This window comes from Myzus persicae, unplaced genomic scaffold (assembly GCF_001856785.1).
Source record: "Myzus persicae strain clone G006 unplaced genomic scaffold, MPER_G0061.0, whole genome shotgun sequence".
Taxonomy (NCBI): domain Eukaryota; kingdom Metazoa; phylum Arthropoda; class Insecta; order Hemiptera; family Aphididae; genus Myzus; species Myzus persicae.
This window is the reverse complement of record NW_019104289.1, coordinates 259,226-273,227: the sequence shown is the minus strand read 5'-3', so window position 1 is coordinate 273,227 and position 14,002 is coordinate 259,226. Positions and strand designations below refer to the sequence as shown.

Genomic DNA, 14,002 nt, shown 5'->3' with positions numbered 1-14,002 from the left:
CGATATCCATACGATATTATTATTATTATTATTAGAGACATGACGACGACGGTGTACAAACTCGTATATAAGTAAACATAGAACACGTGTATAATGCATACAGAGTGATTCACCGAGCACGCTCACTCCCGCAGTGTATTTCCCGTTAATCACGAATTAATCCAAATCCCGATGTTTCGTATTTTGTAATTAGGCAAGTTTTACTAATTAGGTTATATTTATGAAATCTATACTTTAAGGTCGTATTTTCAAATAGGTACTTAAGCCGTACATAATGAGATAATATTATACCGTTTAAAGAGTGTCCTGTGCCGATATCAACTTCTTTTTTTTCGAATGACAATCGTCCTTATTTTCCATAAATTTTCTATCAGATGGCTTTCATGTAAATGTTGACATATTATAGGCACAATGGATATTTGGAATTGTAGTTAAAGACTCAAAAACAAATGGTTAAAATTTTGATTTACGTTTATCAAACTTTTCGAAAATATAATTTTGTTTAAGGTAGCAATAAGCAGTGTTGGTTTTCGTTTGTAAAACAGACTTTTCACCACTGCACAGCACTATAATGAAATAAAAAATCTAAAAAACTGAAAACCGAGGCGATTCGAGCAGCAGGCTGTAGGTTTACATTAAAATTCCAAAACGATCCTTTAAATAATCCTCTTTCAAGAGGAACTATTAATAACGAACCTCATGTGTTCCTCGATCGTGCCGGGTGAATCACACTGTATATAAACATATTATACCTTCGCGGAAACGGACCTCCGCCGCGCGGCTTTAGGATCGTCGGTGCGTGACAACTGGACCATCGCGATAAACGTTCTGCCACCGCAGCCCATCGCGCTTATTATCATAATATACAAATATATGTTACGTATCGGGACGAATCGTCCTACATTTTATTATTATTATTATTGTTATTATTATTATTATTATTATTATTATTATTATTATTATTATAATGCTGCGACGAAACTCCACGTCAGCCGTTCGGTGTCGTAAATAATGCACGAGAAAAAAATGTGTACCGGTCTGCAGACGTCGAATGAAATACTCGGGAAAAAAATACATTTCATAACAACATAATACGTATTATTGTGTCCACCCATATAAGTTGTCCTCGTGCTCAGATTCACAAAATTCACCTATATTAATCGAACCTCCGTGCACTTCAAACTTCATCAAAAAATTATACTATGAGCTCTATTTTATAAACACAACACCCCTTCCTCCTCCCCCCCCCCCCCCCCAATCACTTAGATATGGTGCAATCCTGCGTCGATATCACGTAAAAAAATTTAAATGTAAATACCTGCATTATGGACACGCTTTGCAGGGACGGAATTTGTAATAAGAACGCAATCAGCAATGTTCATCTTCATCGTGATTATTATTATTCAATACTAATATTATTGTTACACTGCTGTTACATTATTGTTATAAACATCGTGTACTGCGTCAAATTGACGCGGATCTTCTATTGCAAATTCTTGTCGTTTGCACAAGTCCAGTAGGTACATAAACATTATATTCCCCGTGTCTTAAAAGGCATTTCAGGTTTTTTTCTACATGATATATGAAACAACAGTCATAAAATACTGAATAGTAACCATAAACTACGCAATTCCTAATTTGATCAAAAAATAAAAAATAAAACATTATTTTATACCGTTTTTTTAAAATGTATATTGGTTTTCATTTGAGTTATTATTGATAGCATAATATACGTAATATCTTAAAACTATATAGGTACGGTATATCTAGGACGAAATTGAACAAAGTAAAGTAAGAATTTATAAATAATATAGAATAATATATGATTTTTAAATTCACAATATTGAATACTATACATAATTTAAAGTGCATATATTGTGAATAGTTAAATAAAAATAAGCACCTAAATAATTGATTATTTTTATAACGAATAACTGAATCAGTTAATCCGAGTGAATGTGTAACATTACAATTATACATTATTATCCGTGCAAATTGCTTCTGACCGTAGTTCAGTCTATGAAAACGGTATATTATTATATGTTCCGCTCCATTTAATTTAAATCTAGTTAGTTTATTATAATATCTAATATGATCAATGATTACAATGAATGTTAGCAAATAGCTGATTACAAACCCTGATTACAAATTTGATAGCAAATTTGAATAAAAAGTATAATATTAAAAAATACTATTTTGTATTATTTTATCGAGTTATATCGATTTTGGTATGAAAATAATTGGAAAAAATAATTATTTTTATAATATTATTATATTATTTCAATGACAATCTATCAATAAAAAGATTTTCATTGTAGATAGTCCTTCCTGCAAATACCTACCACCATATTATATAGTACAATCGTTAATTTTTTGATCATTAGTTTAATTTTTTTATCATCCTTATTATAATATTTAATTACACGAGTAATCACGACCTCATGATGTCGACCGCTCGGGACTATACAGCGTGTTATTGAAAATATCGACGAAAAAAGAAACGTGAAAGTCTTGTCGTTTTTTGCCATACACTATGCGCAGGCTTGTTATACACTATATACGGAATTCTTATAAAATTAGAGCACGAAAAGATATTATCTCTAACATGATATATACAATATGCATATCGCATAATACGCGTATCATGTACCTACCCACCTCCATAAACTCTAAAATTATTTAGACAAGTCAAGTAGCCTATCCCCTTATTGTTTTATTCATTACTACAATAAAGTAAGTATTCACATTTTTTTTTTAAATTCTGATATTATACATTATATATAATATACATGAATCGTAATTTACTTTTGTAAATACTCTTTAACCAATTAAGAGTCTGCTGTGGATCTCGATCAAAATAAGTTACTCGGTATTTTGACGTATTTATCTGCCATTAGTCGGTAACAACAAAAGACACTTATAATTGTTATGACCTCATAAGGTCAACATTAATTGCCGTATAGGTTTTCTTTTCTGCTACCAACAACTAGCTATCATTGACAGTGCCGCGTTACACACATATATTGTTATACATTTAACTCTTAATGGTGTGCATATACATATTACATATAATAATGTATAGGGATATAATGTGCAACATAATAATATATAATATCATAGTAGGTACCCATTTAATAGTATTTTAGTGAGGGAGAAAGGAAAACCGAACGCGTAACAGTATAATTAACGATCGATTGTTTTAAACGTTACGCCCAGGAAAGAAATACGTTTAGACGAGTGCCACGAAAAACTCCATTGTACCGGCAACAAATAATAATTGTGCCGATGTCCATCACGCGTGCGTTAAAGTCTCCGTAATCTTCTCAAAAACACGAGATGTATGGCATTATTATTATGAAATATGTGTATTAATATTATGTTTATTATACATAGAGAAACCAGCTATACCTATATGCGGCCCAGCACGCACTCGAATCAGACAGTTTAAACACACGTGGTCGGGTTGACTAAAACGTTTTAAAAGCAAGTAAGTCGTCAACATCTGAGAGATGTCAAACAGATGCACCTTTATGTAAATTCCCAACGTAAATTCCAACAAGCATGTATACACCTATGCTGCTGGCCCAAAAATCGTGGAACGACCGCGACGGTTTGGTATAGATTTCCTTGCAGCAACACTTCGTATGTGTGTACACTGTACCTACTATATTATATAGATATAGCCTATTATAAACAGCTGGTATACCTATATATAATATGTGATTTTTATCGAACGCGCTGACAACTTAGTCGGTATATACAGTAAATATAACGATAGTATTTATATTTTTTGACATCGGTAGATACATAATGTGAGACGTGACTATACATATTGTAATAAAATAATATATACCGCCTATACTCAGGGCCGCGGACGACTCCTCCGCGTAATAGTCGTACGCTTTTGAAAAAAATGTCCAAATTATCGTTTTCGTTTTAAGTAGACCGAAGCGGTGCCGAAAACGATAGTTTTTGCCGCAGGTGCAATCGATATTAAAAGTAACAATAGGAAAATGTGGGTGGTGGGCCGGTCATTAAATAGTGTGCATCGCGCGTGGGAGTCGTATAGTCTGTTTAACTGCGATTTCTTTAGTATAATGTTGTTTTTGGGGGATTTTTTTTTATACTATATGCGCGTATGTATGGCGCCACTACCCGCTGAGTACGATTATACACGCCGGCATTTTTAGGGAAAACCATCGCACAACGGAGGAGCCACAATGAAATTTACATAATTTTGGTCTTTCCATACCCGAGGCGAACATTCATTATCGTGAATATACACAGATGTCTAATTATCGTCCCCTCCCTTATATTAATAATATAATAATAATAAATACGCCGTGTCCTGCGAGATAAGAACCGGTCAGGTCCGTACGAAAAAATACCCTCCTCGGATGTAAGTACCGGTATACATCATATACCTACGTATACACCTATATATACATACACATATAAACAATTGATTTACGATCGGGTGGCGGAGCGCACAATAATACTCGACATTAATAATGACCCCCTCCACGAGGCGGCTGCATGCGAGCACAAGTCCTTCGCTGCTGCGGCAGTATACACACATAAAGGAACACTGCATTATAAAAATAATAATAATATTATAATGTGTGTCGTTTCATTCTATTATATACTTTATAATATATATATATACACGAGTTTATATACGAATGCAGTGTGTAATGAGATTCGGGTGCTAAGTAGGTAGGTATTTAGGTACGATAATGGTTATAAAAAAAAGGGATTTAAGGCGTCCACGATGTGAGCGATCAAACGATATTTCGGGACGACTAATATCACGATAAATCATCGATCTGAACGACGGACGCGTCTGCTTGTCAAAATCAGTTTCCTCCAACACCCGTGTAATTGTTAAAATCGTCTATATTCACGGGCTGCATATTATGTATCGTATAGTCAGTGGAGGTACCTACGTATACCTAGGTATACGCACAAAATGTTCAGGTTAATCGCCGCCGCGATGACATTACTGATTATGGTTAATTTGTAATACGTCATACACATAATATTATATAGGTACATATATGCCGTCGCCTTCGTCTTATATTATACTCTCTCCCACTTGTGTCCATATACATATATTTTTTATTTTTTAATTACGGTGCCATTCAAGTGAAAAACGCATCAATCTTCTTACGCAGACAAAAAGTGTATCGTCTAATAACGGACAAATAATACATTACAATAATATACAGAATGAGATGAGCTCGAGTGCTGCTGCGGCTCGGTTTTCGACGGTTGTGAAAAGGCACACCTCACGAACGGGTCATTATATAATTTATGCAGGACCATAATATACGGATTATGTACCATTACATACATAGGTATGTACCTATACAGTGACGGGGGCGGCCGCTGCTCCTCGAGAACAACGCGCGCGTCACTCCGTCAGACGTGATGTGAAGTAATCCTTTTTCCCATCCTGAAGGACTAATTAGCTGCTCGGGAGAATATTATCGTCAAAGTCACCGTTTAGAAGCAGTTATAGCCGCTGCGACAATCCCATTACACTCAGCTGGTAGGTATGAGAATTCGGTATTATTATGGCCAAAGTGACCGAGGGACGACGTTCTGGTTATACAGTCACACGCGCACATACCACACGCTTCACCGTACGAGACAAGCGAGTGTGTGTGTGTGTGTGTGTGTGTGTGTGTGTGTGTGTGTGTGTGTGTGTGTGTGTATGTGTGTGTACCTACATATATAGGAACGCTTTAACCGCAGGGTAACAAATCATCGCGTCCAATTCCATTTCGGACGCGGACTGCTGGTCGAGGAGTCGGGCAATTTGTTTTGTTACAAAATCATCGCGTTTAATGGCTGGTTAAAAAAAAAAGAATCACGATAACATTTTTTTCACACCTAACCTTTTGAAATAACTCAATTGTCGTTTTAACAATATTTTGTTACTGTGCCGCGGTTGTTATATCGTAAGAAAAAAATCAGTTTGTAACATATTATTATTATTATTTTTTTTGGTTAATGTTCCAAAAAAAATCAGTTTGTAACATATTATTATTATTTTTTTTTTTTTGGTTAATGTTTCTAGCAATTCAGACTAATATCAATCGATAATCATAATATACAGGTTATTAATACAAATTAAATAACGATAATATTGAATGTACCTATATAATTAATAGGTAGGTACTTGATTAAATTATCGTCTGAAATAAAAATCGTACAAAAAATACTACCTCAGTTATTTTCGACTCAGATTTTAAAATACTTCATAATAATATTATGTATGTGGTTTAAATAATATAAAGAAAATTTACAAAAAAAAAATTGAAGAGTAAAAACTATAGTAATAATTAATAATAATAGTAATTTACCAGAACCGGTGAACCAAGGAGTGAATCCGTCCCATTCAGTGAGCTGACAACGGGGAACCAGTGCGAAAATCCACAAGCAAAATGCAATCAGTTCCATTATGACGCATCGTCCGATTAGATTACATCATCGATCGAGAGCACTACAGATCCGTCGGGGACGTCGGATTCGATTCGGAGAGCGTTTTCAATATTCGTAATTACGTATTATTATTATATTCAACGAAAACGGTATAATTATAATACAGGTGTTTTATTGTGATACAATATTTATAACGTCACGCCGGGACACGATGTGAACAATATTCGACGAACGGCAACGAAAATAATAAAAAATAAAACGAATTAATAGGCACGCGCAGTTATGACCGCGGATCCGGTATGCGACGAGCGATAGTGCACCGAGACACGAGCTGACGCTAGCCCGTGGACGCGAAGACTGGTTATCTATGTGTCGGCACCAGGTAGTGTGTGTCGGTGGTGGTGTGTACAGGTGTGTGTGTACGTGTGTGTGTGTGTGTATGTATGTGTGTGTAAACATACCTGCACCGGGGGATACTTTCAAAAAAACGAACGTGCGCACTTGACGACCCTTCGGATTCTTGTACAACGTGCCGTTTGGCCGCGGGCCGCCACAACGCATTTCGATAGGTATAGGTATGTACGGTTAGAGGTACCTACTTTGCAGAAATTAATAATTATCGCGGAGATCATTATCGCCGATGATGACTGCGGTGGACTCGACGCGCTTTTAAATTCTATGAAACAAGACACCGAACAAACATTTTTTTTGTTTCTTTTCAAACACGTAAAAATCTACAAAACGATAACGATATATCTCATCCAATTTAGACGCAGCTTTAGGTGGTCCGAACGCAAGAAATATTAACAATATGATCAACTTCTTGAAAAAAACTAACCTGTACAATCAATTAATTGAACAATTAAAATTAAAATTAATTTACTAAAATGTTAATAATCATAACGACGTAACACAACTGTAAAACTATAAATATTGTACTATCTTGTAAAATGTATGCTAATGATCTTTGATGTTTTAAATAATCGATAAAAACAATAAGAATTGTAAAAACAAAGAAATTATGAATCCTTCACTTGCAACAGGCGAACGATTGAATAATACACAGGATTAGAGGAATTAAGATGAAGATGTGTTATAAAAGCTGAAGGGAATAATTAGTAAATATTATATTATTATAATATTCGTTCCTCGAGTCACCAGTTGCATATTATTGCTGCCCATATCAGAGTAATATTGCAGCAGCACTATTAGATAGTTGCAATTCGATACAACAAGTACGACCTTTGATATAATATTATTGTATAAACAGAAATATAAATAAATTATCCTTGCACCGTGTGCCAACATGTGTATAGTTTCACTAGATAGGTAATATATATATACGACCTACAATATTTTACACATTGATATTTTATAGAATTTTAAAAATTGCATTCGTGAAATATTGTTTAGAATATTCTTTCGTTACAAATTTTGATTTGATAGTTTTTTACTATATTTAATGCCAAAATTTATCAACTTAAACGCCGTTGCTAGTATATACTCGAACAGGGCTTAAATCGGACGAAACGAAAAAAACCATGATTTAAAACACAATAATATATTATAAGAACGTACAAAAATATTCGATGTGAATAATATGACGGATTGAGACGAAAGTTGGTACCTGTAGCATAAACATAATGTTAAAAAAACGATTAGGTGGAAACACGTATTTAGTCGTATCGAGAAATCATAATGTTTACACCCACGCTGTACGATAACATTATAATAATATATGCGCTTTGCAGTCCTACTGGTATTAGGTACATTAACACGTACACGAGACAGGTTTAACTGTCAAAATATTTTATTGATATTCAATACCGGGAGTTGCGTTGTTAATATTTATTATTATTATATTATGACTTACTCTCGTGTGCCCCGCCATCGCTTTCATACATAAATATATAGATAGTCGTGATTAATCACTGCAATACATTTGGTTCGCCGATCCTAGCGGCCGTTGCAGGTCGTGTCCAAAAACCCAAATTACGTGACCATACCCGACACAACTGCAGCAGTGCAGTGTAGAAAAGATGAGATGCAATAACTGCAGCAGTGATAGAAAATTGTATCCAATAGGTCGATGAATAGTGCCGCAAAGGAGCGTTTTCTCACGAGTCGCCCAGGAAAATCGCCACCGGCCCGAAGACATAATATATTATTATTATTATTATTATTATTATACTATACCTACTAAACCGCAATAATGTTGTATTCGATGGAACGCGTATGAACTTGCGAAAAAAAAATAAAACAACAAGAACGCGAGTTACACGTGTTCCGTTTGTCGATTCGGGTTTTGGGAATGGACGAAAAAAATACCCATCACATGATAGCTGTAGTCGTCACTAATTAAAACCCGATTTACAATAATGGTATAGATGCATGCATGCAGCATGCAGGTAACCCCGGTATATGAATAATCGAGAAAGCACCGCGCGCAGTGCGTACCTCTACCCGCAAGTACATATTATTTTCTTTCTTTTTCAATACCGAAACGCTTATCGACAGCACTTCTCTGACAAGCTGTTTCTCCAAATAGGGAATGCACCGAGCACTAGAGTCTCCGCGCACTGAAGGGCACAATGCATTTAAAAATAAATCTTTAGACATTCGATTGTACGTAACGCTCGTTATTATATATATTATCCGTGTATTGCGTTTCAGTAGCATTTTTACGTTTTGGAGACAAAATAAAATGTAGAAAAAAAATGTTGCACGAGGTACGCATTTCAATCCCGGAAAGTAAAAACCCGTTTGAATAATACGCATATTTCTCTGTGCGGGGGGGGGGGGGCAAAAAGAAAGTTACGTACAGTTTAGGTGGATATATCTTACGAATAGGCTCGACGAAATTCTCAATCAAATGTATCAATTATTTCATTTACGCAATATGGGTGTACCTTGGTACACATTGTACCACCGATACATATAATATGCCACATTAAAAGAAATATAAGTTGTATGTATACGTGAAATTGTAAGTGTCTTAACAGTTATTAGAGAGCAATTTCGTATTACGAAAAATATGGAAATTCAATAATAATTGGTAAAAGGAAATTTTTACCCCGACATGGGTAATTTTCCCCTCACGTAAGTATATAAATTGTGAACTGTCTAAAACTCTAAATTGACAATATTAGTCTCAATAATTGCACCCAATGCTCGCCTGGGATAGGATTGACAGTGGAGAACTGGAGATCTATAAGTACTTATATTAATATATTATAATAACTCATATTAAAAGCTCGGTAAGTGAGTAAATAGCAAAAGTGCTATACAATAAAAATACAATTTTATGATGAGTTCAAACAGTTACTGTTTGAGTAAAGGCGAACAACTGTGCAGTGTGTGGTTTATTATTTTTGTCATGTAGCATGATATTATTTAGTTTTAATTTATAATAGGCGACATAACAATTATTGAGGTGGTGGTAGTATAACGTTTACTTCGGTAATTAAATTATATTTAAATGAGATAAAAATAATAATATTAATAACAAACTAAGTGAGGTGGGTTCTGGAAGTTTGGAAGTTTAACGAAATGTCGAAAAAACTTATGGAAATAATGCAAATGATGACTGCAAATGAATGTGATGTCCTATAGATTCACAATAATTATATGTTGTAACTTTGTTGTGTCAATATTTAACTCATTAGTTATGTGTAATTCATACAAAATGTATTTAAAATAATATAATATTGATTTCGACGAGATCTGTACAGATTTAGACAACTAATTGATTTACGACGACGACAAGCTGACAAGATCGCCGCAGTGATTGAGATAGAATATGTGATAAACTATCTTGTAAGCGATTCCCATGCAGCTCACTGCGAGTAGGTAGCACACTGTTCACATCGTCTTATAATAATAATAATAATTATTATTATTCCTTACTGAAGTATTAGATTTTCGATCGCGCATAAGACGTAATCCACGGAGAAGACGTTTTTTTTCTTCCATAAACCTATCCATTATAATAGTTGTATTGGGTTAAGTGTAAATAAATAAATACTATTAAATAGTACACGCGTTTAAAACACTGCACTCCGAGACCACCGGCTGCTGTAGCGGAATCATAGTTTAAAAATCCTAAACACGACATAACCATATACCTACTCATTAAACCAGCTGGTCTATGTCCAGTATAATATTACTTTGCCGCGTTTATTATATTATACCGTACTCGGTTATAGGTATTGGATCCGGTGGCGAGCGGTTATAAATTGGGCAATAAAAACGATAAACACAGACTTGCGGTTGTAATAATATTTTAAACGTCGTGATGACCTACGGCCGGGACACCTGAAATGATGTGCAATCGATACGTTTTCTGTGGAAAATTATTATTAATAGTGTCACGAAAGAATGTTGCAGATATCATTATATGATGGCCGCCGCCATACAGTAAGCGGATACCACTCGCCGCCGTACCATATTATACCTATATAAATGTTTTATAACGTATAATATTATTATTATAAAAAATATTACGTGAATGTTTATGACTATTATTATTCACATTATTCTTAAAAAACGGGGTTTACTTCCGCACATCGCGCTTTCAGATTCGCCCGGGGACTTAAATGCACCTCGATATTATTATGGTCTTATATGGTCAGTAGGTACAATACAAATTATTAGCCACACGAGCATATGAGGTGTATACGACGACACTATTCTGCGGGGAGGTAACGGCGGAAAAAAATAATATAATATATTAAATATCTGCATCTATGGTACTATAGGTATTATATAACTGCGGTATCTGCGGAGCACGTTAACTTTTTCCGGTATTTTGGAATTATTCCAATAACACAGCAGTTTATGAATATTATCGATAAATCATTTGTAGTTGTTCTCGTTCTCTTGTCGAGTTGCGATAACGGGCCCGCAAGATATTATATCATTTATTCTACGATATACGCGCACTTTGTCTATAATATGCACATAATAACATTATATTATTATTATAGTCATGCGACCGTAACATTAGCTATTAGTGCGAACCGCGAAATAATGGTGACTCGAATGGTTGTATACGAGCAGTGAAGAAAATGCTGTGCACTTGCAGTTTACATAGGCGCACACTTTTATGCCCGACTCGTAGGTATATATTATTGCAATGTTACAAGCGTCCGCTGATAAAACTTACAGGATTCGCCTCAATTTTTTCAGTGGAAACCATCATATTTATGGATATCGACGCAGAGCCTTGTATGGAAGTATATTATGTGCATTAGAATCGAACCGTTCGAGCAGTTATGTAGATCGAAATAAAACGTTTAGTAGGTCTAGTGACAAATATAATACAACGAGCACTTGCAGTACGTTCCGCGAAGAAAACTGTTGAAAACAGACGATTATATGGATATCGACTATGGAAAATACCAACAGCGGCCATTTCTCCTTATCGACCAAAATTTGTTGATTTTTCAAGTTTTTTGAAGTGGACGGGAAAAAAATATGTTCAAACATCACATGCTTCGGCTGGACTCGATTATTATTGTCCCATAATATACAAAGCTACAATAATATGTATTTCGAAAACGCCAACTCCAAATCTGAGACCAAACTGTAATACGTCCACAACTCTTCAAAATTGTATTTTATTCGTCAACCGCCTTCATGTGAATTACGCTTAGAAGTCACTATAGGTAATTATAATCATAATAATATCGAAAAGACAGTCAATCGCGTATATAACAGTATACTATATATTTAAAATGCAAAAACTTCGTCTGTGTATAACAATAATAATAATAATAATAATAATAATAATAATAGTAAAATGCATCGATGTACAATAATTATGCGTTGCGCGAGAGACGACTTCTCGGCGGAACCGTAACGCCCGCTCCGTATCATTATATAGGCATTGGTATGTAATATAGAAGACAAAGTGTCATCCAGGACCTTGGAGAAGAAATTCCTGTCGAAGTCCTGACTTCTCTCCAATCATGTCCCGTACGCGATGGCATGTCCGTTTTGTCACGATAAACGCGTACCGCGTATACGTATATATAATACGCACAAGTACGCACACACATACACACACACACACGCACCTACACGCACAAGGTATACACACAAATACACGGCGCGGAGCTGCATCGTCGTTCCGAGAAACCATTGCGACTGCACCATATTCGGCAACCAGTCTCTTTTAATTCCATCGTAGTGTATACGCGTATACTCTGTTTTCGTACCGTTTTCATTTAGACCTGTTTGCTATTTTTTTTTTTCACAATTTTTTTTCTTACACTTAACTCCCTCTTCCGCGCCAACACTCCGCCGTGTCCGCTTGCGCATGTATACCTGCAGATGACGAACACAACATAACGGGGTTACCGACGACGACAACGACTACGACGACGACGACGACGACTACGATACCGGTGGCAGAGAGTATTATAGGTATAGGTACCTATAATCCTATACCTATGCAACGCGACGACGACGACGTAGGTATACCCAGCTATACCTACCTATTAATACCTATGATATTGTTATGTATACCAATGACAGTGGCGCTGACGAACAGCATTGACCAAGGATGTCAACCGTATTTTCACTATTTCTCATCACGTGCAACTCCGTTATCTCCCCGTTCCTATACCGCAGCAAGCATTCACGACTGCGGGGTATGATGTTTACTATAACACATTATTATTATCAAATGACGTAAGGATTAATACAATTTCGTTGGGACTTGGGGGGGGGGGGGCATTTCAGCAGACAAGACGCGTTTCGTATATTATAATAATATGTGACTAGGGTCCATAGACGTGTCTACGGGGAAGGCAGGGTGGTCACCTGCCTCCCCAACGATTTATTGGAAAATTGGATAAAGCGGTTGGCTTATTCTAGAAGAAATACCACATTTAAAAACATATATCAAGTTGTAAATGAATTTGTAACCATCCCAGTTACAAGTTATTCGAGTGAGAAACATCTTTTGAAATTGAGTTTCATCAAAACCAAAATTAGAAGCACAATGCTTCAAGACCGCTTGGAAGCATTGTTAGTAATAATATTATGGAACATGAATCGGCCTACAATGCAAAAAGAACTTTTCAACTGACTGTATTTTATTATTTGGTATTTTTACACTTTTTCATTAATGACCTACCTACTTACGATACACATAAATATTTTTCCAATTTAAATCATTATTTAATAATAATAATTTAATTGTATTTTTTTCATACCTATTCAATTTCAATGGGTGTAATTACCTAATTTTAGTTACAAATAACATTAATGGTTTGCTTTATGTATTAACATTCATTTAACTCGACAGTCGACATATTTTAAACTTTAAAGTAGGTACAACAGAGATTTTCTAAATTTTCGATGTTTACATACTTCCATAAAAAGTCTCAGGTGTTTATATTGTAATACTATAGGACAAAAGAGTCACAAATATTAGGTAAGTATACTTATAGATACAATATGTAAAAAATAAAATTTTACAAATTGTCTCTCCAACCACAGAGGTCTGGACACGCTTATGGGCTGGGCCAATAACACGGCTGCAGTTTCT

General features: G+C 35.2%; 1 protein-coding gene across 2 annotated transcripts in view; it reads right to left on the bottom strand.

Annotated features, from left to right (window-relative positions):
• The window catches only part of LOC111040902 (laminin subunit gamma-1), a 57,046-nt gene that overhangs the window by 21,988 nt on the left and 21,056 nt on the right, over positions 1-14,002 (bottom strand). Inside the window, exon 1 of one of the 2 annotated variants that reach the window (XM_022324968.1) lies at positions 6,369-6,782. The exons of the other annotated variant lie outside the window; for it this stretch is intronic. Within the exon in view, the coding sequence (XP_022180660.1) occupies positions 6,369-6,465 (97 nt within the window). The 5' untranslated portion in view covers positions 6,466-6,782. Of the gene's footprint in view, positions 1-6,368; positions 6,783-14,002 lie in introns of those variants that run through there. 2 annotated transcript variants of the gene reach the window in all.